This window comes from Aphelocoma coerulescens, unplaced genomic scaffold, assembly GCF_041296385.1.
Source record: "Aphelocoma coerulescens isolate FSJ_1873_10779 unplaced genomic scaffold, UR_Acoe_1.0 HiC_scaffold_78, whole genome shotgun sequence".
NCBI classification, from domain to species: Eukaryota; Metazoa; Chordata; class Aves; order Passeriformes; family Corvidae; genus Aphelocoma; species Aphelocoma coerulescens.
In genome coordinates this window covers 818453-844634 of record NW_027184064.1, presented here as the reverse complement: position 1 = coordinate 844634, position 26182 = coordinate 818453, and the positions used below count along the sequence as shown (strand labels likewise).

Here is a 26182-nt window from a genome sequence, read left to right as displayed (position 1 = left end):
CCCCTGTTGCCCACAGGGCTTTGGATGCAGCCCAGCACACAGGGGATTTCTGGGCTTCCAGCGCACACGGCCAGGGCATGTTAGTTTTTCATCAACCATCAGTATTAATAACATCCTATCACCTGTCCTTTAATTTAATTCAATTCCATACTGCCATTTCTTAAAATTCCCCATGTTTAGACCTTTTCCACTAGGCTCCTGCCATATATTTAAATGTTATATCAAGACAACATTTCTATCATTGTCTGACTTTAAATAATAGAGCAGTCCTACTGCAATCAATGAACCTTTGTACATGCCTAAAGCTATGATGTACTGGGACACACAAAAAACTTTTCTGTTTTCAGTGGAACAGTTTTGATTTTATTAAATGCATGTCACCATACCAATAATATATACTGGACATCTATACATATATATATGAATGGAGATTTTTTTAAGAAATATTACTTGTGTTCTGTATACATTTTTTCCACATGAAAAATAAAATAAGAAGACTTTGCCATGAAGAGCACCATGGCATCCTACTTCCTTGCTATCCATTAAAATAGGTGTTAGAGAATTTATTTATAAATTATCTTTCTTTATTTTGTTGCCCTCAAACAAAATATAGCCAGCATTGCTGTTCTGATTACCAAAAACTAAAAATACTTGTGATACTTTTCTTGTTATAGAACTGCTTTACATCAGTGGTAATGCATTTTTAAGATGTCACTGGAAACTACTCAGGTGCACTATTAACTGTCACAATGAGTAATTTTCCTTGACTCATAAATTTAAAGGGCCATTACACCACCTGTATATTTAACCAAAAACTCTCCTAGTCTGGTATAAAATAATCATCTAAAAAGTTTTGAAGGTCACCGTGTGACTAATCTCCTGATGTAGGTGGGATTCTGTCCAGACCAGCAGTACAGACAGGCAAAAGAAATCACTGCGACTTCTTTTGCCTTAAAGCAGCGCCTCGCCCTAACATCGCTTTTTTGTTAGCCGGAATATCCCAATGTTTTTCTGTGATTTCACCCCGTTATCCTTACTTTCAGCCTGGGTGGATTTGCCTGAGGGAAACGCACCAACAGGGACAACGCTTTTCTTCGAGAAGTTTCAGCTTTTCCTAACGAAAAGTTAATTCTGTTGCAACAAATGTCCTTGAGCTTATGAAGATATCCCAGCTTAAAAATAAACAAATGAACAAAAGGTAGAAAAGAGCTGCTGGATACAACACAACACAGCCCCTGGGATGCGCGGGGGCATTGCGAGGGCGGTAGAGGAGAGGGATGCTCCCGGAACCGCTGCCCTCCGCGGCTCCCCGCTCTCGGGCGGGCGGGCGAGCAGCCAGGGCACATCCCTGATTCCAGCCCTGGCTCCTGCGTTCGGAGCGGGGAGACGCCTCCTCGGACACGTTAAAAGTTTGGGGCGGCTCCGGGCTCGGAGGAAGCAGAGCACGGGCGGTGCGGCTGCTGCGTCCCGGCTACCGCAACAGTTCCGCGGGCGCTGAGCCCCCGGCCCACCGGGCACCGCCCCACGCCGTCGCCGCCGCGGGAAGATGGCGAGCCGCAGCCTCCGCCTGCTGCTCTTCGCTTACGTGGGGGTCCTGAGCTGTAAGTGGCCGCGTCCCTGCCCCGCGGGGCTATCGCGAACCGCCACCTCGGGGAGCACCCCGGGCTCCCCGCCCCGCTACGGCGCTGGGTTGTGGGGGGACGGTCCCCGCGAAGTCGCTATGTGTATGTTGAGGGGGAAGGCTCCTGGAGGTGTCGCTTTCCCTCCCTCATCCCGGAGAGAGAGGAGCCAAGTCGCGTCTCCAAGAGCAAAACATGAACGAGCGCGTCCCCCGTCACAGCCAGGGCGGTGTGCGCTGATTCTTTCCATGTGACTCTTCTTTTCGGGCAGATGTAACCTGTTTAAGGCCAGCCTGGTTTGAGTGCCAGTCAGCGGGCATCTGCCACCGTGCAAACTTTAGGATGCGGGCTGCGTAGTTTGTTTTTCTGATGGCCTTTACAAGGTGAATGAGCAGGGGGCGGGACCGCGTTTTCTGCTGCCAGCACTGGGTGCTGCATTTCCAGAACAGACTTGAGTTTCCAGTATTTTTATGGTCCTAACTTCTTAAAAACAAAAGGGTAAGGTTAGAAAAAGTTGGACAAAGATTCCCCAGCCAGAAAGCACGCATAAATAATAGGAAAAAACAGATCGTCGGGACACATACCTGCACAAAATCAGTGAATTAACAGTGTTAGTAGTGCCAGTCATGTTACGGCTGTCACTTTCAGATCACATCTTACAGTGCTTCTGTTGTATGCTTCTTATATCTTATTGGTGTTTTGGGGAAAGGGCTGTACATGGAAATAGTGTTTTGAAAAGACTTATGTAGCAGAGTCTTGCAATGAAATGCCCACCTGGGACAAGTCCAGGATGGATTCGCAATCCTTTGTAGATGTGGAACATCCATGGTACTGATGCTGGGTATATTTTGAGGTTTACCTTTTATTCCTCCTAACAGAACATTACCTAACAGAAAGTTGTGTGTGTGTAAACTTTTTTTTGCAGAGTCCTGCAGTGGAGAGACTTGAAGTGATGAGCGTCTGATAGGTCTTCGGCTTGGAAATTTTTCTTTTCCTCTCTTTTTGCTCCTACAAGACCTTATGGAATTGTTGGGCTGGTAGCTGAACAGCTAGTGCAGAAATCCTCTTTCACATAGTAAATAATAATAATAAATATGATTTTCTTTTTCTTTTTTTTTTTTTTTTACTTCATTTCTTCTTAATTGCGTGATATATCTGAGCAGGTGAAGCTGCTGTGGTTTTTTTTGGTGACAGGTTTCAGTGTGTTCAGGCTGCTCAGCCTTCTGGTTAGTTGTCTGTTGCCAGTGCTGGCTTTGACTGCTAAGGAAATGATAGTGCAATACAGTGCATCAAAGTCTGGTGCCTACATTGTTATCAGACTTGGAGGTTTCTTCTTGGTGGGTGGGTATTTTTTTCCCGTTCCTGCCCCAATTCCAAAGAAACACCAGGTGGAAAGCAAGTTTGCAAGCAAGGGGCTGATAAGAAGTCTTTTTCATTAAGAAAGTGACTGTAGGTGAGTGGGTGTGCAAATGCGTATTGTTTGTGGGAGCCAGAGGAAAACCAGGTAGAAATCCAGGCAACCAGGAGTCTGCTGCTGCTCCTGTGGCTGGAGTGTGCTCACATGAACAGTAAGGCTGGGTAATTCTGGTGTCCAAGTCAGGCATATGGGCTGAGCAGTTCCTTATGTGGGACCCATATTCTCTGGAGATGGTGGGAAATGGGCAGAAATTACTGAGGAAAAGAAAGCAGTGGTTGATACCTCACAAGCAGCATAGGGGTCGGCCTCTTCTCCCAGGCAACCAGCAACATGGCAAGAGGACACAGCCTCAGGCTGAGTCGGGGAGGTTCAGGTTGGACATCAGGAAGAACATGGAACTTGGTTGTAAAGCACTGGAACGGGCTCTCAGGGAGGTGGTAGGGTCACCATCCCTGAAAGTGTTCAAGAAACAACTGGACATGGCACTCAGTGCCCTGGTCTAGTTGTGAAGGTGGTGATTGGTCAAAGGTTGGACTCAATGGTCTTGGAGGTCTTTTCCAACCTGTGGTTATATTGTGGAGCAGGTGTAGAGAACTTTCTTGGTAGTCAAGCTGCAAAAATTAAAAGCTGTATAAATTGATCACAGGGCATCAGCATAGCCAAAGTAGATGAGGTTTGGATTGCTTTTCATTGAGAACCTGCTAAGAAATATTCATGACCTGCAGAAATTGTAGTTTCTGTGAGCTAATCTTCCCTTCCACCTTTAATTTAGGGGAAAGTAAGGGAGCTGGGGGTTTTTAATCATGTTCTCTCTCAGCATGAGCTTCTGGAACTGACATCTGAAAGTTGTAAAAGGTGCCACAGCATAAGACTTGTGAGCTCTGTTGACAAGACAGAATATGTACAGAAATTATTGTTATAAACCCTCATGGTTTCTTGGGAGGAGATAGTATGCACTGACCAACTGGCCTTTCTGTGAAGCATCTAGGTGTCATTTTTCTTAACATTAGTGCACATTGAAATTAGACTTCAGCTGGTGACGCTAGAAACAAATGCAGTACAATGTGTCTGTGTGAGGACAATGCAGAGGCAATAAATAGTAGTCTTACACAAGTATTTGGAGCTCACTGGGGTAGTTTGAGCAATAAATAAGGTGATATTTTGTTTATTTGTTTATTTTGGCTTAAGAAAACCCCACTCCTTATTCCTCAGAAATGTTTCACTCAGATACAGAGATTCTAGACCAAAGAAGCCTTTTGTTTCTTCCCCTCCCCCCCGACAAGAAATCATAAAGCATGACTTGCATTGCTTTGGGAATTGACAGTGGAAGTATTTATACTTTCTTGACTCTATGTGATACACAACTGATGTACTCAAATTTGAGACTATTGTCAACCCTCAGTCTTTTGTTGAACCCTCTTTTTGGATTAGCTTGGTAGGAACTGATTTCTAAATTAGGCCATATTTAGGTGAGATGGGATTTCTTAAATTGTAAGACTGCATCCTTCTCTAGTAATATCTGTTCAACATAATGCTATAAAGCAGACTGCCTGGGTTTGGAGCGGAAGTAGGGGAAGAGGCATCAATTGAATGTTCATTCTCTTGCTGGTTTAGGTGAGAAGCAGTATTTCTTTGCTAAAGGCCGCTCAAGGTTTAGAAACATGCACAGACTCTTAGACACTCCACCATAAGTTGTAAGAGGAGAGTAAGCTGCTAATATATAAACAAACAAATGAAAACTAAGTACAAAAAAGCAATGTTTGTTTCTAGTCTTTAGCCTAACATTTTTCATTTATGACTATGGTGACACTACACAAGATACCCAGATGCTTCTAAAACTGATACAAATTGACATGGTGGGAAGACTATTTCTGTCTTTAAAAGGGATACAAGGTTCTCTCCAGCTTATTTTATAGCCTTTACAATTTTACTTTCTTGTTTAGATCCTCAGGGCTCAGAAGAAACTGGCTGTGACTTACTGGCACGTCTCTCAGAAATCATGGTTTTGCTGCATTTCAGCAAGTCATGCTGTTTTCCTTAAACCTGGGCATGCTGCTTGGAAGGGCCTCTGTATTCCTGAGAAGGCTCCGCTGGAAGTGTTACTGTTCTGTCTCCCTCCTGTCTATCCCCAGCAGAGAGGAGGCAGAGAGAGCTCTTCCTTGGCTGGCCCCATGGTATCATTCTTCTAGGCTGCTGGCTCCACAGCCTATTATTGGATGTGCAGAAGAGAAAATGAGGGTGGCTGCTCTTCCCTCACTGCACACAGGAGACAAGAAACATGCCTGGAAATGTCACATCAAGACAGTTGCAATTCCTTGTCTCTTTTTAAGGTGGATGTAGGCAAGAGGAGGACTTGCCTTTGTTATTGCTTAGCCTCTGAGGTCCTGTTTTCTTAGCTTTAAAGTTCTAACATTTCTTTTTTCATGTTGTAGGATACGTATTTCTGGTAATTGTGAATATCATAGGGCATCTGGCATTAATAATCAGAGTTAAAGCTACCACTGTCATTAGCAGATCTAATTGAACCTGGATGAAGTCTTCCCTCCCATTGGCTATTTAACTGAATTACACAAAGATATTTTCATGATTATTTACTGTATTATACCTATAATTCCTGCTGCATCCTGTTTTGGTAGCTGCCAGGTTCTGCTTCAGAAACTGGCTGATGCCAGTGCAAATGATTTGGTGAGAATACAGAGGTAATTGAATTTTGACACCACCTTTTTAGTTGATTGATTTAACAAAACACCTGGTTTCATTCTTCATGACCTAGAGCTACCAAACTTGTCTGTGTTCACTGACTAACTCCAAATGTTATTTGGGGTATGTGCAGACCTGTTTTTAAAGTGAACTAAAAATACTACAGCAGGTACTTACCCCTCCTCCAAGGGTGCCCCAGGTGCTTTTGTTTCTTCTCAAGTGCTGGTGGTCACTAGGGAGAAGTCCACTTGTGAAGTATGGGAGAATCTTCTTGTACATCTGATATTAAGAAAATTCAGTTTCCTCATAAATTTGCATGAGTAGTAGTAATATTTCTTCACTGAAGATAGACAGTGACATGCATGTGAACCTTCTGCAGTAGCAGTAAGCAAGCTTCTTTTGTTCAAGGGGGAGTAGATTTGTGTTGGTGGTGCTTTTAGAGAGCCATGAACAACTAGTAATTTAGTTCTGCAATTGGGATGTAAAAGTTTACATCGGGTATGATCTACTTAGAATCAATCAACACTCAAAATGTAATCTTGGTGTTGGAGCACTTCTGAAGACACTGGCTCCCTGCACATGGTGATCCCTTTTAAGAACACTTTTCTTAAATTAAGGCTTAGTGTCATACTCTTCCTTAGAAACACTAGAGATGACTCCAGTGCAAATGCTTATGTAAAGGAAGGGTACCCAAAATGTCCCCATTGCGATATAAATATCTTGTATATTAAAGCAATTGAAGCACAAGGTAGACATTTGTATTTGCCCTTGCAGACTGTTTGCCAGGGCCATATGGAATGGCTAAACACCCTTGAAGTTCACTTGAATTATATAATGATATCAAACAAAAAAAATTTGCATAAAATAGTGTCCTTGTGGATGAGCTGTCTTATTGCTGTTTTTTCTTGGTTTGCTGGGTTTTTTTCCTCCACCATGATAACTTTGTGGCAGTATTGCATATATGTGGGAAAAGAGATGGTTTACAAGTTCTTTCTGGCTAGTTCAGTTCTAGTTCAGTACCGTGGAGTGAGCACTTTAATGGAAACTGAGGCAAATGTTACGTGGAAGCTGTTTATTTTGTTTCAAGTAATTCATTCTATTCTGGTTAGCTCACCCCCTCTCCCACCACTCCCACCCTAATTTTGTAAAGCTAGCTTTGTTAAAGTTTTTCTTTCTGGCATGTCTTCTCCCATCCCCAGTACTTTTGAAAGAACCATCAGTTTTAGCAAAACATTTCTGCAGAAAAGTCTGTCACGTCTTCCTCAAAGCACTGCGATTGTGTTGTAATTCCACTTCAGGAACCTTAAAGCAAATATTATGGTGCCCTGTAATCAAGATAAATTATTTGTTTCCTTCATCTAAATGCTGGGGTTTTTTAGCAAATGGAATATGTATTTCAAAGAATGAGACAGCAGATGAGGCTGGAGAAGCATTTGGATGATTGCCGGTGCTTGCGCTCACCTGTATTTCCAAAGTCACTTTTTTTCCTGGAGGACTTCAATGAGTTATGTCACCTCTGTGCTCACAATAGATCATCAAGCACTCAAGTGCTTACATAAAATTAAACCAGGCAGAAAGTAAGCTTGGCAGCAGAACATCTGGTCCTGTTTGCTTGTTGGTTTCTAACACAGTGGGAGGTGAAGGAGCTTTTGGAGAAAGAAGAAGGGGAAAATAGCAAATTCTGAACTAGAGCAAGTCATGTAACAGTTGTAGCTGTTGAACCACTAGTAAGTCTGTAAACCTTCTGGTTAATAGAAATTAAATCAGGCATCCATTTTCTCCCAAAGATTATTTGCAGGGGAAAACACGAAAAAAAATCTGGTAATAAACCTTTTTGAATGATAGCTTTTCAAAAGTTCAAAACTTAGCAGTTTTCAGTAAGAGATGGGAAGATGAAACTTGAATTGAAATAGCTAAAATTTGATTCTGATTGTTTAAAGAGGTATGAAATGGTCAGATTTGAGCTGGAAAGAACAGACCCTATGAGTATGAAGTTTCAATAGATATATTTCATAGCTCTTAGGTGGATTAACATCTTAAGGATTCTACATGATTTGACCCCATCCAAACCACTGGATCAGATTCAAAGGGAAACAAAATATATTATTGTCTGGATGGAAAAATGATATCTTATAGGGTTGTTTTGATACCAGATAATTTTAACAAAACAGCCTATATTTGTTGTTCATAAACTTCTAACATATTACTTGGAGGTAATAATGGAAAATTCCTGAGAAATTACATTTGCTCAAAGTAATATAATACAGAAACCAAAATGATTGTATCTCAGCCTGCAGAAAGTGCCCAGTATGAATTGGGAGACAATCTTGGGGGTGGTTATGCTAAGGACTTATGTATGTTAGAGTTGGACAGTTGTTTGTGCTTGACATACTTGTAAAAATACGAGGAAAATACATGCAGAAAACTAGCATTTGAATGCCTATTATCTAGTCTGACAGCAGTTTGCCACTAGAATATATAGACAGTATTTATCTTCGGAGGCCCTGGCTCATAACTGAAGCCTTCTAGTAGCTGTACTGGCAAAAATGAGTAAAAAAATGTTGGACATTAGGATTTCTCCTTTTTTTTTTTTCTTTCTCTCAGGGAATTTTCTTCCATTTGTTGCCTAAGAGATGAGAACGATGATACTTATGAGACAAAAGATGTGGCTAGGAGGAGGAGGAGGCAGAAGGGTGCAGTTGGCTACCCTCTTAGCTGGAGGCCTTTCTCTTGGGAAGTGCAGAGATACTGTGAGTTTTTGGCTGGGGACAGTCACGGGGACTGGGCTCAGCTCCTTGCTCTCTCTCATTCTCGGGACCAAAGGAGAATTGTCAGGCTGCTGCAGGGAGAATTCGCTGCCTCCGTGGAGTCCAGCCCTTCACCGCTTCTCCTACCATAGGTGAGCCTTTGCTTGTAAGAGCGGCCATTGTACTGAGACGTTTTCAACACTTGATCTCACTGGAAAGAACCCTTACTGTTGGTGTGACCCAGCCCATTGCAGGGCTGGGGCAGCGTGATGCCAATCAATCCCAGCCCATCCCCTGGATCGAGTTTCCCGAAGAGGCAGACTCAGAGGGTGGGTCGAGGGGCGCTTCAGAAGCCTAAGCTGCACCCCCCCCGGGCGGTGCCCGGGTACAAGCCACCTCCCCTGGTTAGGGAAAATTCTCGGTTACTCGGTTGTTCACTGGTTCTCTGTTATAACTCCTGCCTCTCAGTCCCCCCCCCCCCGCAGTGGTTCTTGTTACATTGTATCCTCCCCCTGGCTTGTAACTCATTGGTTGTTTCCCCCTTTTGCCGGGGTTTTCAAATTCCCTATAAAACTGAGGACAAGCCTCAGGAGGGGCCTTCCCATCGCATTCCATCCCATCCGAGCTTGTTCAGGTTGCAAAACTTCTGACAATAAACCTGTTAGAAGCCAGACCAGAACAGCCTCTCTCTTCCTTTGTCTCCGAGCTAACGTGAGCCAATACCATCGGCTCTTGCCATGTTCCATGTTCCCTCTGCAATGAAGCCAGCTAGCTAGCTCAGCCAGCAGCCCTTTTCCTGATGCCGAAGTCGCTTCAGCAACGCGCAGAAGTAACGCAGCTGGACTCTCTCTGACCTGGGGCACGCCAGAGCTCGTAACTTGAGCACCAAGACCACCTGCTTGGGTGCCTCAAGGGAAAACCCGGGACTCCAACCCAATCCGGAGGGAGTGTCTCCCAGCTGCCACTGCCCAGACCCACTGTCTTCAGCCTCTGCTTCAGGCTTTTTGCTACACTTTAACCCGACAGCCCAGACACCCCGTAGCTCCGGAGTTTTTGCTACACTTTGTTTTGTCACCCCAGGTGTGCTCCCCTCTACTGTTCCAGCCTGCTGCTCTGAGGTTCCTGCTACAGTCCTTTTTGCCATCCAGAGTGGCACCGGGACCCGCTGCCCCCCGTGAGTTTGCAAAGGGAGCTTCTTTTCTATCTGTCCCGCCAGCTGAGGCACCATTAGCCATGTGGAGAGGCAGCTGAGCCCACGCCACAGTGCCCACTGTAGGCGCGGGGGAACCATCGCACCCGCCCTGCCTGGCTGGGAGCCAACAGCGCCCCTGCCGGCTGTGAGTGGAACTGCACTGAAGGGGAAAGGGCCCGACAACTGAGAGAGGCTGTGGTTGGGTCTCTGGAGAGTTTTTTCTGTTTATTGCTGCTGTTGTTGCTTGTTTGCCTTGTATTTTATATATATATATATATATATATATATATATTCCAGTAAAGAATGGTTATGCCTTTTCCCATATCTTTGCCTGAAACCTCCGTAATTTTCAAAGTTATAATAATTAGGAGGGAAGGGGTTCATATTTTCCATTCCAAGGGAAGTTCCTGCCTTCTTTGGCAGGCACCTGTCTTTCAAACCAAGACAAAAAACATCTCTAAAATGATACCTGTAGAATGCGTTGGTGTGTTTAGGTGCATGCTCTGGGTCACTTTTGTGCTCTAGTACCCTTACTGTTTCAATAAAATGGCCTTAAAAGTAAATATTGATTCTTTGCTGTTCCGGTTTGGCCAAATTTAGAGATATATCCTCTGAGGGAAGGCACAACCACCCCTCCCCCACCAGGTTTGGGAAAAATAAATTTTCCTCGAAGGAAAGTGAAGGAGATTAAACTATTTATTTAACAAGCACATGGGAAAAAGAAAACAATGCTAAATAACAAAATCTCTCGCTGTGGAGAAAAAAAAACGGGAAAGTGTTAGAGTCCTCCCTTTGGTCTCCTTGGAGCTGGGGCTTGGCCCAGGGCCAGGCCCTCTGCGCTTGGTGGAAGGTCCTCCTGATGTGTTCTAATATTGAAGCAGTCCAGCAGAAAAGGGAGAAAATCCAAAATTCCAGGGAAGGGGAAAAAAAATTCAACTCTCCTTCTCTCTCCGGAGAAAAAGAAACTGAACCACTGGCCAAAAGCTGACTGGAAAGCTGCAAGCTGGGTGCCTCCTCCCTCCCCTGCCACAGCTGGAAAAAAAATGCTATCTCTGTGTGACCTTGAACAAGCTGCAAACTGCTTTGAAAAAATTTTGCTTAGTTTTTTTCCTTCCCCCTCTCAGGCTCAGTTTAGAGGCATAGAAAGGCACAAAGTTAATTTCTGGGCATAGGGCAGCGACATGGGATATACATCATAAAGTCACCCCAAGACATTTGCATTTTAGACTATTGGGCCACTTAAAGGGATTTTTCTGCTCCTTCTCCAGTCTTTGAGGAGGTCACCCACAAAGGAGAGAAAGTCTCTCTTAAACTTCTGGCTTCTTGTTCGTGTCTCTTGTTTCATGTACCCATGAGCCAGATTGACTGGGATTTTGGGAAGTGTGACAAGACTTTGATTCAGCTTTGACACTGTCCAAAGCAGTGGTGCTGAGCATTTCCAAGACTGGGATTCAAGCAAGCTGACCAAGTTATTTAATAACAAAAGCCAATACTTACATATTTGGGCAGTCTGATTTCCTGCCTAAACAGAGAAAAGTCTAGGTGCGGATGAGGAGTGATGGCTTTGGTGTGGCAGGACCTAGGAGCACTGCTGGCCAGGAATCCCTGCAGTTCTTCCCTGTGAGGGTGGTGAGGCCCTGGCAAGGGTTGCCCAGAGAAGCTTTGGCTGCCTCATCCCTGGAAGTGTCCAAGGCCAGGTTGAATGGGGGTTGGAGCAAGCTGGTCTAGTGGAAGGTGTCCCTGCCCATGGCAGAGGGGGTGAAACAAGATTTGGAAAAAGGTATATTCTTTAGTAACTTCTACCAGACAAACACATATTGTTTAATTGCTTGAAACTTAGAAGTTTCCAGTCAGGAATTTATACTGCACATAAGCAACTCCATCTTTTTTGCAACACTTGTAGGAATGTTTAAATAGAAGAGGATTATCTCTAAACCCAAAGTATTAGAATATCAAAGAGAGACATCTCTGATATCATCTTACCACTGTTCAGAAACAAAAATGTGTGATTAATGTTGCTGGGTTGAGTTCTTTTGTTGTGTTATTGGTTTATTGGAGGGGATTGTGTCTGTTCACACCTCCTGTGCTTTTTTTTTTTCCCCAAGAGCAAACATGTATCACAGGGTTCCTCTTGAAAGGTAGGGAAGATCTCCCTTTTTCTTTTCCTTTGTTTTTTTCCTTTATGCGCTAATGTCCACATAAAGCCCAATTAAAAGTCCATGAACAGCAACGTTTACATGGTGGCAGAGTTTGTGCAAAAGAGGTCTTTATCCTTCAAGAAGCCTCAGCAGCTTTCCATCTAAATGTCAGTAAATATTTTCATGTGAAAGGTAAATGTTTTATTTTTAGTCAGTGTTTGATTATTCTTTGTATCTTGCCATGAATGCTGCTGTGGCCTTCTGTTCACCAGCATAATGGTCCTCCCTGGTGTAATGTGAGTCACTGAATCATGAGACTGTCATAATCATTTGAGAGGCTTCTATAAGGAAAATCAGTATTTCAGTATTGGAATAGAGCAATACAGCACCTGAAAATGTAAAAAAGAGGAAGCATTGGGACAGACAGGTAGTAGTAACTGCTTGTAAGATTTTGATGATGCTGTTGCAGTATTGGAATGACTAGTAAAGCAAAGACATTGAGACACTCCAAATTTTCTGGTAACATCCAACCTGGTGCCTGGGAGAAGAGGTAGAGAAAAGTAGGGAGATGCATCTGTAGTGGAAGTATGCTTAGATATCAAAAAGTGGCCTTTTGGGCTGAAGTAGTTTATGGTTTTGTTACTTGCCAGTCTGTGTAAGAAGCCTTCACATAATTCCACTTGTAAGTCAATTGCTTTTTTTTTCTCCTTTCCTAAATAAGATCTACATTCTGGACGTCAGCTAGTGCTGTTTGAATCACATGATACAGAGCTTTTCTGAAATGTGTTAGGCATAAAGAGTAAATGGAATTATTCTCTATGTGTTCAGTGAAGTGTTGTTGAAATGATGGCTCAGGGGTATTTGCAGAAGTTAATGTACTTATAGCACTTGTCTTCAGACCCTTTCAATAAATAATGTTTTGGGGGATAAAAAGTCATCTGGGGAAGCTTTGTCAGCAGGGAATCAGCAATATTTGTAGAGAGACTGACTAAAACTTTTTTCAGCTCTGCCTTTTCCCTGCCACTGAACACTGTTTTTATTTCATTTATGTTCCAGTTGTATCTTTACAACTCGAACAATCCACGTGCAGTTACTACTTGCTTTCCAGTTGTGTTTAAATTCTTAGCCACCTTGCTGAGGGGTAAGAAAGGAAGGAAAACAGTGCTACAGAGGCTTTGCCCAGTTGCTGAAAGACTGTGGCTTTCTGACATAAGTAGCTGTTGGGAAGACTGATTTTTATGAGACAAGAATGAAATGATGCCTCTATAAGCATATACACATATTTAAAGTTTATTAAAAGCTTTTGAAAGCTATGTGAACAGACGAAGAGGAGGGGGACAGCAAGTTCTTGTATGTACAGACTTTCAGGTGCAGAACATATTTCCTAAGCTAACCCTATCTCAAGGCACACTAAATAATATGTCCAGTTGTTGGGGTTTTAGGAGTTCTCCTTCTGTTTTTTTTTTCTCTTAAAGAATTTTCCCCATACATGTTGCTGGGGGACAAATTACTGGGTGTTTAAGAAAAACAAAAGACCTGGCAGAAGTTGGCAAAGTAGATGACAAAACACTAGTTTAAAGCAGCATATATGTTTATATGGCAGGCATGGCTTCATAAAATGTGTTGATCTATTGACTCTAATAAGTATTCTAGAAATGTAACATATGGGTTTTGATATTATGTGTGCTGTAAAGGTATTGCAGACAGCCATTTTAACCACCAGACTTTTAAGCACTAAAGTTGTGCTGGAGATAGTAGTGACCCAGGAGGGAGAATCCTCAATTACATATGGTTTACTCTAAAAAAAAAAAAAATCATGGCTTTAAAAATATTTTTATTGTATTTTTACAGAATTGCAGGATTGGTGACATCTTTTTTTTATTTCATTTTTGTCTCAGTTTGAGACCATTTAAAGGAGGACATTCTGGAAGGAGTTGTCTCCTCTACAGAGTTCTAACAATCTCTTTCCAGCAATAGGAAATGAATACTAATAGAGGGAAATGAAAAAAATACACAACAGTTTATTAACAAACAGAATGCCCACAAGGCAGGAAAAAAAGTAAATAACTGCTAGATATCAAACTGTTAGACTTCACCCCCACACACACTGGAACAAAGACCCAAAATGCCAGAGATTTCCTGTTCTCGACACGCAATACAAGACGGCGTCGGCTTCCCTCTCGGGAAGGCAGGAGCTTTCACAGAGCAGTTCCAGCAGCAGACAAAGATCCGGCGGCTCATCTGGCATCAACCTTCTCCCCACTGTAAGTACAGCAGGTAAAGCAGCTGGGCTGGAGCCTCTCTGTGTTTTCTTCCCAGCTTGGCGTGGTTTACTGCGGCTTGGGTTGGAGCGGGGCAGCTCTGCTCCTGCTGGCACAGTGTCCCTGGTCTCTGACAAGCAGCTGCTCAGTTCGCCTTAAGGCAGCCCAAAGATTGCTACTGAAGCTTCTCCAAGCCAAGGAAAGGAAAAGCTTTTTGCCTGGGCCAAAAACCAAGCCAGCCCAGCAAAACCCATGCCACATAGAACTGCAAAAAACCTGTGTGGGGAGCTTTTAAAAATGCTCGAACAAAAGCAAAACTCTTCATCCCCCTGGTCCCCCACACACCAGGTCTTGGGCTACAGGGTCTTAAAGATACAATACCCATTTTTGTGCACAGAGCAGAGGATCATGGAATACGCTATCATAATAAATCACTCCAAGACAATTTTTGTGACAGGGAAACAGCTTAGTGTAAGTACCTGCAGACAAGATCACCTAATCCCATTACATGAAGGAGCAAACCACTGAATTGTGAATATTGGCTCATGTACTGAGCTTTGCCTTCTTCTGATGCAAAGTTGCAAAGTGTTTCATCTGGGAAATACTCTCGAGGACGTGGCTTCTAAAATGTCTCTCCTGTGGAAAGCTATGATGATCACCACGTTAAAATTTATGCTTGATTTAAAAATAGATAAGGAAGGCATAGAATTTGTTTGTTCCTGTTTCCTCTGTAACTTTCCAGTGTTGTTCTAATGTTTTCTAATCTGAATATCCATATGTTGTTTTGTTTGTGTAGCTTTTACTGTGATGAAGACTGTAGTGTTTTGTAGATGTGTTTTTTAATTTTCTTCATCTCCTTTAAGGAAAACTTAGCACCTCTTATTCTGTGACCTATTGTTCCTAGCTCTACCTTCCGGAGGATTTCTTCTAATCAACCTTCTCCTTTGAGTGTGAAAAACATCTCTTTGTTTTGCTTCTCTTGGCATGTGTTAGCCTTAATGGAATTAGAGTGGCTTCAGTCTTGTTCAAATGTGCCAGAAGATGTTTCTATAAAAACTGGTATTAAACAACTAAATTATCTATTAAAGGCCTGAAGAATTAAGGTTAAAAATACACATTCATACTGTAAACTACAATGTTGATTGAAAGTACTAGTCACCAAACATGACTGTTAGTTGCTTCTGCCAGGAAGGGACTATTGAGCAACCTTGGCAATGTAAAAAATCATGTGTGAATGAAAATGGGATGAGCTAATTTGGCCATTTCATTTGGATTGTTTTAACCATGAGAAGTGGTCATGTTTCCTGCTCATGAAGAACCTGGTCTTTAGTCTGGAAGACAAAAAGCATAAAAACTAAGTTCAGTGCTGCTCTATCTCTCAATAAGATGCAGTCCTAAAATTCATGGTTCAAGTGACATTTACACAAGTGAAACCACCATCCCCACCCCCAGTTACTGGAAACATCTCCTCAGAAATCCTAAATTCACAAAGCATTGCACAAGACTCTTGCTGAATATTTAAAGAGCATCCTACCAGTGTTGGAAGGACAATTTTTTTTTTTAATGGGCATGCTAAATAAAATGAAGCCATGGTAGTGTGTCCCAAAGTCATCAAAATTTGAATGAGAAAAACCATATGTGAAGCCCTTTTTAAAGACCCACCACAAGGAGCTACACACATTGCATATAGAAGTATATTCTAGGTCAATGTTTGCTTCAGAAAGAGTGGGTTTTTAAAAAAAATTTAAAGAATTTCAGATGTTCTATCTCCTTCGGGGGGGGACGTAGTGGAATATAAGGTGGCAATGCTGACTTGGTTTTGGTCATTATACTTTGCTCCAAATGAGACATTTGTCTGTAGTTGGCCAAATTAGCTATCCTGCCTGCCATCTGAGATCTGTTTGCTGTGCACAATTCTGGTTAGTCAGCAACTCCTATACCTTTAGAAGCCAGAACTTAATACAGTGTTGTATGTACTCATCCTCTGCAGTGGAAGTGTTTTGTAGAATTAGTGAGATTAATCAAAAAAGTGTTGAGAAGATCCACTAGAGCAAAACTGCTATGAACTTGAAAGGGACTGAGGATGGCAGATGGGTTGAAACTGGATGATCTTTATGTTTTGTTCAATCCAAATAATTATATGATTCTGTGATGCACAGGAAAATTGGTTCCAGCTTAAATTAATAGGACTAACTATAGGATGAGACACCTCTTCACTATACCAACATATTTACTTGCAACAGTTTTAAATTATAGTGTCAAGGTGTTCTTCTTAAACATCTGGAAACATGCTCCAACAGTAAGGGAATTTGTTTGACTTCACTGGTTCTGAATGAGTAAGGACTCCTGTTCCATATGGTGTTTACTGGAATTGTAAATAGAACTGGTTAGTACCATTTGAAAGTAAACTAAATCTGTTTTCAGGATTTTAAGATAAATAATGGGTGTATTTATAGGTTTATAAATGAGGTGACTTCATGAAAGTGTTTATTCTTTCCAAATTGTTTGGCAATTCCAGCAAAAGTCACTTAAAGGTTGTAGGAGACTTCAGAGATCTTTATCTCAAATTGTGGGCCAGAATGGTTGTGTTCATTTGGGGAGTAGTGAGGGTGTTGTTAGTTTCTTCTGGTTTCCCAACCCTCTTGTGTTTCAGAGCTGATTTTACAGTGTAAATCAGTCTTGGTACTATTGAATTCAGAGGAACATTCCAGTTTGAACTGGGTACTGAGCTTTGTTTTGCAGATTTAGTAACATGCAGTTTCCCTAGGTGTCTGCACAGGCCAGTGTTTCTATTGGATTGTTATCCCTAGTAGTGCAAAGGGAAATCTATTTGTTCGGCTCTGAACTGTGTGATATGAGGCGGGTGGGACAGCAGTGGTAAGGGGCTTCTTCACCAATGGACTATTCACATGGTCGTTTGAAACATGATGGCACTAGACACATGTCCTCAGCATCTTGATGCGTATTAAAATAAGCAACAGCTGAAACAGCTATAGGCTCTCACTGCATTTGCAGGCTGTCTTCGAGCCGCTGATGAGTTGCTGTGGAAACCATTGCTGAGAAGGGCCAGGAGATGTCTGGAAAATAGGCTTTTTTTGAGAGCCTGACTAGTTTAAACCCCCATCCCCTGTTTGCAGAAGCTCCCTCTGAATTGCTATGGAGACAAGAGGAGTACTGAAGTTTTGAGACTTGTAAAAGTGCGAGCTATAAATATTTATTTGGCTAACAGCATATGCTTTCTGTGGTGTCTCTCTGTTGGAATAAACTCCATGGTACATTGAACCTTTGCAGGTTGTGCATTCTGTGCATTCAAACCCTTCCTCTCTTCTGTGTGAGTAGAAAAAAAGGAGGCAATAAACTTTGAAGGTAATTAAATGTTACATTTTGATTATTAATTATAAAACATTAAATTATATTTTTTCCTCAGTATTTCCCCCTCTCATGCAGTAATCTTTCAGTGTTGGGGACTACTGAGAGCACTTAGGAGGCTGTTGAGTTTATCTAAAATTGTTGTACTTTTGTGTTCAGTTTCTTCAGAAAGGCTGACGTAAACAATCTCTTGCTTTCTTGACCTGTGCCACTTGATTTTTTTTCCTGTCCACTTTCTCCTCTACAAGCACTTCAAGTTTTGTGTATCCAGAGCCAGCTTAGGGCTCTGAAATGAAATGAATCATTAACATGACCTTAAATTCCCAGGAGTCCTACTGATAACTTTAGATAATTGGCTCTGAAAACTTCAGTCTTTTGCTACTTTTACTTTCAAGTTGGTTTTTGTTGGTTTTTTGGGTTTTTTTGTTTGTTTTTTTTTTGCTTCACTTGAAAGTTCAGAATAAAGGCACTATGACTGCTGTGCTGGCTTTCCAGATTTCACTAAACAGTGCCCACAAAGCTGCGGATTAAGTCATTCTTAGGTTGGCATTATAAATAAAAATCTCTTGCTTGGTCTGATCTGTAGTTGTAGCATTTAACTTCTTTTCCCTGTGAGACTGTGTTCCTCAAATCATCCAACATCAGCTTTTACTACAGGTAGAAATCCTTTTCTTAGTCTCTTTCTGGAAATGCTTCTCTTCCCTGTGTAAATAACTCCTGGCTGAATGAAAATGCTGTTCTGCATTCTGTTTCTCATGTGATTTCCACTAAACAGACAGTTATTGAAGCTGCTTTAAACCTTTCTGTAAAGATGAGTGGGAAGGATTGGGTTTGGGTTTATGCTACATCTAAGTAAAAGAATACTTTTTGTATTAGGCTCTGGAACTCTGGAAATGTAATTAGTAAATCCACATGTAGTTCCTGTTCATTTTCCAGTTGCGTCCAGATTCTTAGCAGCTTTTTGTAGGGGGGAGAAGTGAGGGAAAACAGTTCAACAAAAGCTTTACACAGTTGTCAAAGAGTGCAGTGGCTTTCTAACATAAATAACTGTTGTGAGAATGCACTGATTTTGTGAGAAAATAATAAAGTGATGTCTCTAGAAGCATTTAAATATATTTAAAGTTTGTTCAAAGCTTTTGAAAGCTATGTGAACAGAGAAAGAGGAGGGGGCAGTTAGTTCTTGTATATACAGACTTTCAGGTGCAAAATATTTTTCCTAAGTTAACCCTATTTCCAGGCATGCTATTTAAAATAGTATGTCCAGTATAGATATATTAGTAACTTAAACACCTTCAGTTTTGGAATGGGACTAATCATCTGAAATGGGAAAAATTATCTACTGCATCATGCTGCAATAGAGAAAAGCTATTTGAAACTGGGCAGCCATTTAAAATCTGTCACTTTAACTTAAGTTTTGGTTGGTTGTGGTTGGGGGTTTTGGTTGTTAGTTGGTTTGCTTTGGGGTTTTGGTTTCTTTTTCCTTTGAAACAACTTAGTACTTGTCAGGGAAGGAACCTCCCAAAAGTGCATTTTAGGGTGGCACCTTGCTCTCTTGCAGTAGAAGACCTGCAGGCAGGAGACCTTGAAACTTGACAGGTTTGTCTTACTTGAGTATCTGTAGATACATTTTTTAATAATTTGACTGCTTTGTTCTTGAGGTCTTTTATTAAAGAAAGGTGAAGAGCGTCTGCTGGCTTCCCAGAAAAACATTTAATGTCTGTGTCATATACCTAACTGACCTACCATCTAGATGCTGGCCTTGTTGTCAGCCTCAAATGTGTATCTCTGCTCAGGAGAGCAACTGGAGTGGAGGATTAGACAGGGCAGAAAGTTGGGCAGAGAGGAACCTAACGAGGTTCAAAAAAGGCAAGTGTAGAGTCCCACATATCAGTAGAGGTTGATGTGCTGGGAAGCAGCTGTGTGGAAAGGCGCTGGGGGTCCTGGTGGACTGTTGGAAAAAGTCTGTGGACTCCGGCGGGGGGAGAAATTGCAGACCAGCCAATATGGTTGATAAAAGCAAGCTCCCTTTATTAGCAACCCAGAGGCACTTATATAGTATACCAGCTTGTTAACTCTTAAGTGGCTTAAAACCTATCAAAGCGCATTTCTGCTTCTACATAATGAGACTACATTGGCAAGCTTCTACTAGTTATGTTATGATTAAAAGAATTCAGAGTTCACCCTCCCTTCTCCCAGTCAGCACATCTTATCTGCAGAGCTGCATCTCTTCAAAACTCCCTTTTTGTTTCTCAGGCCTGTTCTTCACACAGGGATTTTCTCATAGAGACAATTTCTCACACTAACCTTTGCTTGCAGGCCTATTGCTTGTACAGTTCTTTTATTGATCCCATAATTCTATCAATGACCCGTGCCCCTGATTCTCTAATCATTATGCAACAGTGGACAACAAGCTGTTCCTGACCCAGCAGTGCCCTTGTGGCCAAGAAGGTGTTACGTTCCAGTGGACAGGAACTGCAGAGGGATTCTTTTTAACATTCTTTTTCGGATGAAATATTTCTCTGATTGTAATAAAGCGCAATCGTGGCAAATATCATATCTGAGAACTGTTTATTGATAAGGAAGGGTAAGTGTTCCTACCGAACAGGGATAGAAAAGAGAGCAGAGAGGAGAAATGAGAGATGAGAGATGGAGAGAGAAACAGAAGGCAGTTACTAGAACCCCGGGGCGCCCTGTCGGCGGCTGCTCGACAGGTGGAGCATGTGCTGCAAGCCGCGGCGAGCCTGTGCGGCTCTTGTGACCGGCTGGGCGCGGCTTCCAGCCGGCGAAGGGCGGCATGTCTCCCGCGTCGGCAAACGACGGCTGCGGGCTGGCTGCTGCTGGGCAATGCAGGAAAGGCGGCGGGCAGGCTGCGAGGGGCGGGAAAACAGCGGAGCAGGCTGTCGCAGCGATGGGCTGTCTCGGGGAAACAGCAAAGCAGGGCACACGGAGAGGTGTGGACAGGAAAAACAGGCAGGGAAGAAGCAGGACCGCAGGGAGAAAAGGCGAGCGGAGGGGGGGGGGGCGAATGAGCTGAACCTCCAGGTGAGCCCCCGAGCCCCCACTCCCTTCAACAAGCCAAAACGACAAGAACGCGGTTATGGCGCAGTTAACGGCTTCTATGGGGAATTTTTCCCGGGCAGCAGGGTTCTTGCAGCCCAGTGGTGAAAGTTTTCTCTGCCCTGACTGGCTGTCAGGCGAAGTCCCCCCAGAGACAGAACTCCCCTCCATTCTCTAAAGGGGTTGTCCCTTAGGGACTGTATGTCAGCGGTCTCCACCCCCCAGGTGTCCGAGCTGCCCCCCTGCACGTGGCACGTGTTGAGGCTCCCCGCACATGTACAGCCCCGACAGTAATTTTCCATCCCGTGTCAGAAAATGGATTTATAGCATACAACCTGGACAATGTTGAGGCATAAATAAATATTAAATTGGTTCCTCACAGAAGGTCAATGGGATCCTGAGGTGTATTAGGAAGAGCATTGCCAGCAGGTGAAGGGAGGTAATCCTGCCCCACTATTCAGCCCTGGTAAGGCACATCTGGAGTGCTGTGTCCAGTTTTGGGTGTCTCAGAGCAAGAGAGACATGGAGCTCCTGGAGCGGCTTCAGTAGAAGTTACAGAGATGATGAAGGGATGGAGCAGCTCTCTTATGAGGAAAGGCTGAGGGAGCTGGGGCTCCTTCAAGAAGAGATGACTGAGAGGGGCCCTCATCCATGTCTGTTGCTGCTTGCAGGGAGGGGTCAGAGAATCGACCAAGCTCTTCTCAGTGGTGCCCAGCAGCAGGACAAGAAGCAAGGGGCAGAAATGGATGCACAGGAAGTTTTTCCTGAACATGAGGAAGAACTTTCCTGTGCAGTGACTACACACCGGAACAGATTGCCCAGAGAGGGTGTGTAGTCTCCTTCTCTGGAGAGGTTCCAGAACTATCTGGACGCAATCCTGTGCCATGTGCTCTGAGATGACCCTGCTTGAGCAGGGAGGTGGGACCAGGTGATCCACCGTGGTCTTTTCCAACCTGACCCATTCTGGGATTCTGTGAATGCATGCAAATATACAAATATCTTTAAAGGGTATGTGTCAAGCGCATGGGACTCTTTTCAGTGGTGTTCAGAAACAAGACAAAGGACAGTGGGCACAAACTGAAAAACAGGGAGCTCCATCTGAATGAGGAAAAACTTGTTTACTGTGAAGGTGACAGAACATCAGAACAGATTGCCCAGAGAGAATGTGGCGTCTCCTTCTCTGGAGATATTCCAGACTCCGCAACCTGCTCTAGTGACTGAGATAGCAGGGGGGTTGGACTAGATGATCTCCAGATATCCCCAGTTGTCAGGAAAATTCCACAAATGCCAGAGATTTATGTACAGAAAGGAGACAGAGGAGTCTGCCTTTGTGTCCTCTGTGAAGAGTTCCCACTCAGCCCGGTCAGCTCGGGACACAGCAGGCTGCGGGGGCCAGCCTCTGATATCGGAGGCATCAGAGGTCTGGCTCGTGGGTCCTTGCAAGGGACCGCGGCGATAAAGGCAGACGGCGGAGGAAAGGGGGCAGGCTCAGAGTTGGGTTAAATCCAGAAAGTTTATTGGTCCTCCGAACAGGGGAACCTCAACCCCCAGGGGGTGCCCAACTCAGCGCACCTGCCGATCTCGTGCAGGGGATTTTGGGGTGGGGGGTGGGGGAGACAAGGGGGGGGGGGAGACAAGGGGGGCGGTACAGAACAACCAACCAGGGAAGGGAAGGGTGCGGCAAACAGAACAAGGGACACATAAGGGAACCAACTGTAACAGGGAAAGGGAGGGACTTCTTTCCCAGGACCAGTCACCTGGCCCCCTGGCTAGAACTTTCCAGAAGCCTGGGAGGGGTGCCAGAGTGACAGACAGGGTCCTGGGAGGAGACAAAACTGTCATATAGGGTGATTTTAATAAAATGGGGGGGTGCCAACTGGGGTACACCAAACTTAAAGAACATAGAGGGGAGACCCGGACTGAACCAAAGCAAACACACTCCTATAGGAGTCCTTCAACACTATTCTAATAAAGGGAGAGAGTCCACCAGGGCACGTGCCTGTGGGATTTTCTCTCTCAAGGTTTCAGAGGGCACAGCCTCCTTTTGTCCTGAGCTCACGGCTGCAAGTTACCCTCTTCCTTTCTCCATTGGCAGAGGTACTGGGAAGGCACAGCCTTCCCAAACCACTTATTCCCCCCTTGAACCTGTTATTTTACCCCCAAGTTCAGACGTTCATGCTTGTGCAGACCCACATGTCTTTCAAGAGCCAAGCTGTCTGGTCTCTGCAACCAACCTGCTGCCCAAAGTTAGTAGAGACATTAAGACCCATTGCAAAGATGTAACACCCTCACCCCTCAAATTGTTTGCGAAGATATTTGCTTTCCTCTCACTTCCAATCCCAACCATTCTATGATTTACTCCATTCTGTATGGTTCCAAGCCTGGGCTAGAGGTAGGGAAAATGCTTTTGGGGAATTTCTTTTGGTTTTTCTGGGGATGGGGGAAGGTCAGTTTTGTGTGTGTCAGATACTCAGCTGTAAAGACAGAATTTTAATTTTGTAATAGCTGCTCTTCCAAAAGAGAAGCCAAAGCAAATATTAGATTTAACTGTTTGCATCGTTCTGCTCCTACTTTTTCCTTCCTCCAAAAACCTAGTCCATTTCACCATGAATAAAGGAATCTGACAGGAATTAGGTGAGGGTTTGTATAAAAAAAAAAAGGGGAGGGAAAGCTAGCAAAACTTGCTGTGTTTAAGTCATGCAGTTTCCAAAACATGACTGCTGACAGCTATCACATAAGTGATGGTGTGGCTGAGAAGCTCTTCAAGCTCCTTTTGTGGTTTAGACCCCTTTATCTGTCCAGCCAGAAAATGTGCCTTCTTTCTTAGGCTATCATCCTTTATGCAGTACACCATGGTTGTTAAACTCGCTCCTCACATCTGGTTTTAGATAGGCTTATTGTTCCCACCCTGCAGACCCTCCATTCAGACTCCTCCTTTGTTTGTTTTCTGTGGCTGAAGATATGCAAGGGTTTTATTCGTGAATCAGGTAACCTCTGACCAAAGTAAATCTTGTTCTATTACTATTCTTTAAGATTCAAGAAATTTTGTAACTTAAGGTAACTGAGTGACTGAAATTGAGTTTCTTTTGCCTATTTTTCCCCCCAACGATGTGGGATAACTTCTTCTAGCTCTTTTTCAAAATTTGAGGTCTTCACACCGTGTTTATGTTGTTTACTTAATCACAGAATGGGTCACAGAATGGTTTGGATTGATGCAACCTTGTTGGAGACTGAAATGTTATGTTTCATGGCTTAAACGTCTTCATGAAGGACTTTTGCCTGTTATAGCAAAGGTGTATAATGACGCTGCACTACCGAAGCCCACCCTGGATGGGCCTCCTGATTGAAACCCTGAGCTGTGAGTTAAACCACCCAAGAAATAGAGATAAGAAAAGTGACACTATTGTTCAAAGCATCTGGAAGAGCATCCACAGCATGGCCCACCCCAGCACCATCGGGATGGAAGCCACAGCCCCAGGTTTTTCTGTTGCTAGGCTCACACAGATCCCTACACCAAAGCGGGGAGGAGGAGAGGTTTTGGGTGTGTGGCATAGCCTCTGGCCAGATGCAGTGAATGCCCACCATCTGCTGGGCAGACTGGCCCAGCTGTGGGGCCTCCCACCCCAGGAAGGCCACATCTATGGGACAGCAGAGGGGGTGTCATGGTCCATCAAAGGCCCCCCCCAAAGGGGTCCCCAGACTCTGCACCAGAGCACTGCATGTGATATTACATGATACAACAGATACAGAGTCTTGCAAGGGACAGTGCCAAACTTGCCCCTCCCCCTCAGGGAGGTACCTGTGTGTTCCCACCTGCCCAAATGGGTATTAATCCATTGGATTCTATACTTTTCAGCGGGAGACTCCCACCACCAAGAAGAGCAGATGGAGGGAAGCAATGAGACATTGTTGGGTCCCAAGAAGTGGTTGTATGTTCCTACTTAATCTCTGTCATTTTCTCTGGCCCTCCCCTCCCTCCCTTCCTGCCTCCCTCCCTTCCTCCCTCCCTCCCTTCCTCTTTTCCCTCCCTTCCTCCTTCCTTCCTTCCCTCCCTCCCTCCGTCTTTACTATTAAATATAATATATCACTTTTTTGGTATCAATATCTAACTTCATTTTGTTTTAATCACACTCTTTGGGTATATTCGAACCTTTCAGTGTTTTATCAGTTTTATTCACAGAGAGTTAGTTCCCTTTGCTCTTCTCTGCTTAGAGTGGATTGCAACAGACCTTAAAGCTCATCTAGTTCCAATCCCTTTGCCATGGGCAGGGACATCTTCCACTAGACGAGGTTGCTCAGAGATTCATCCAGCGTTAAACACTTCCAGGGATGGGGCATCCAAAACTTCTTTGGACAACCTGTTCCAGTGCCTCACCACCCTCACAGGGAAGAATTTCTTCCCAATATCTAATTTAAACCTGCCCTCTTTCAGTTTAGAGGCATTCCTCCTTGTCCTGTCACTACATACCCTTGTAAAATGTCCCTCTCCAGGGGTCTTGTAGCCCCTGAAAGGCTGCAATAAGGCTCTTTTCCAGGCTGAATAATCCTAATTCTCTCAGACATTCCTCACAGCAGAGGTGTTCCATCCCTCTGATCAACTTGGTGGCCTCCTCAGGACTGGCTCCAACAGAAGGTCCATCTCCTTCCCATGCTGGGGACCCCAGAGCTTAAAGCAGCTCTGCAGGTGCAGTCTCACCAGAGTACGGCAGAGGACCAGAATTCCCTCCCTCCCCTGCTGCCCACAGGACATGGTTGGCCATACTGACATGTGACTGACTTCACACAATGAAGCTGAGTTTATTCCAGTTATTTCAGGTTATGTTTTGATGCCTAAATCACCAGGTTTTTTGGGTAGCTCAGGAGACTCCAGCAGAGGCTGTGAATACTCCCAGTGTCTCTCCAGCATGCCTGCTGGAGGTTGATGTTCACCAAGCAGAACTAAAGGAAGGGGAAGGCTACTTAACACAGACCCTGACAGGAGTGTGGGTGGGAAGAGTGATGGGTCTGAGCCCTGGGTGCCTGTCAACAGCTGTCGGAGTTAACATGGTCCAGCCTGCTGATGCCACTCTAATCAGGGTTGGTAGCCTTTGGGTTGTAGCAGCCACATACATCTTGGACTACTAAGAAGAATGGGAGGTACTAGTTTGGGTGGTTTTTGGTAATTCATAACAAATCCTGTCCAAAGGTAGGCAGCTTTTCCTTCCCCTTCCCCATTTATGGACTATTAAGAAAAAAACCAAAAAGCCCTAGGGTATATTACCATGTCCCACAGCCGTAGGGAGGAGGAGAGAAGATCCAGCAGGCAGGAATTGTGCAGCAAGATTGATTTATTTAATTATTTTACAAACTCTTTTATAGACTTTTTTCTTCATAGTCTAATTGGACAAGGATTAGCCACCCCTTGGGGGTGATTGGCTAGAATCCTAAAATATCCATTATCAAAATATTTTTCTACTATATATAAACAAGACTTTTCAAGGTTGCAGGTGTTTGGTTGTTTACATACTCTACTCCCTCTTCTGTGAGAGAGAAAAGTCTCTCATGGACTGAGAAAATAGCAAGAAAATCCTTGCTAGCAGCATTTTTATATCTACAATGGACTATGTAGTCTGTGGACTACTTCTGCTAGGAAGTATGGCAAAAAGGGAGCCAAAACAGATGCGTTTAAATGATGTGACAGCG

At 43.8% G+C, this 26182-nt stretch overlaps 1 protein-coding gene across 5 annotated transcripts in view; it reads left to right on the top strand.

Moving 5' to 3' along the window:
- Positions 1 to 1299: 1299 nt before the first annotated feature.
- JAM2 (junctional adhesion molecule 2) overlaps positions 1300 to 26182 on the top strand; it is a 44084-nt gene continuing 19201 nt past the window's right edge. Inside the window, exon 1 of one of the 5 annotated variants that reach the window (XR_011147428.1) lies at positions 1300 to 1601. Coding sequence is in view for 3 of the 5 variants with exons in the window: in XM_069000227.1 (XP_068856328.1) it covers positions 13939 to 14077 (139 nt within the window). In the remaining 2 variants the exon portion in view is untranslated. Of the gene's footprint in view, positions 1602 to 13759; positions 14078 to 26182 lie in introns of those variants that run through there. The other 4 variants (XR_011147427.1, XM_069000227.1, XM_069000224.1 and 1 more) reach the window with 4 other exon arrangements.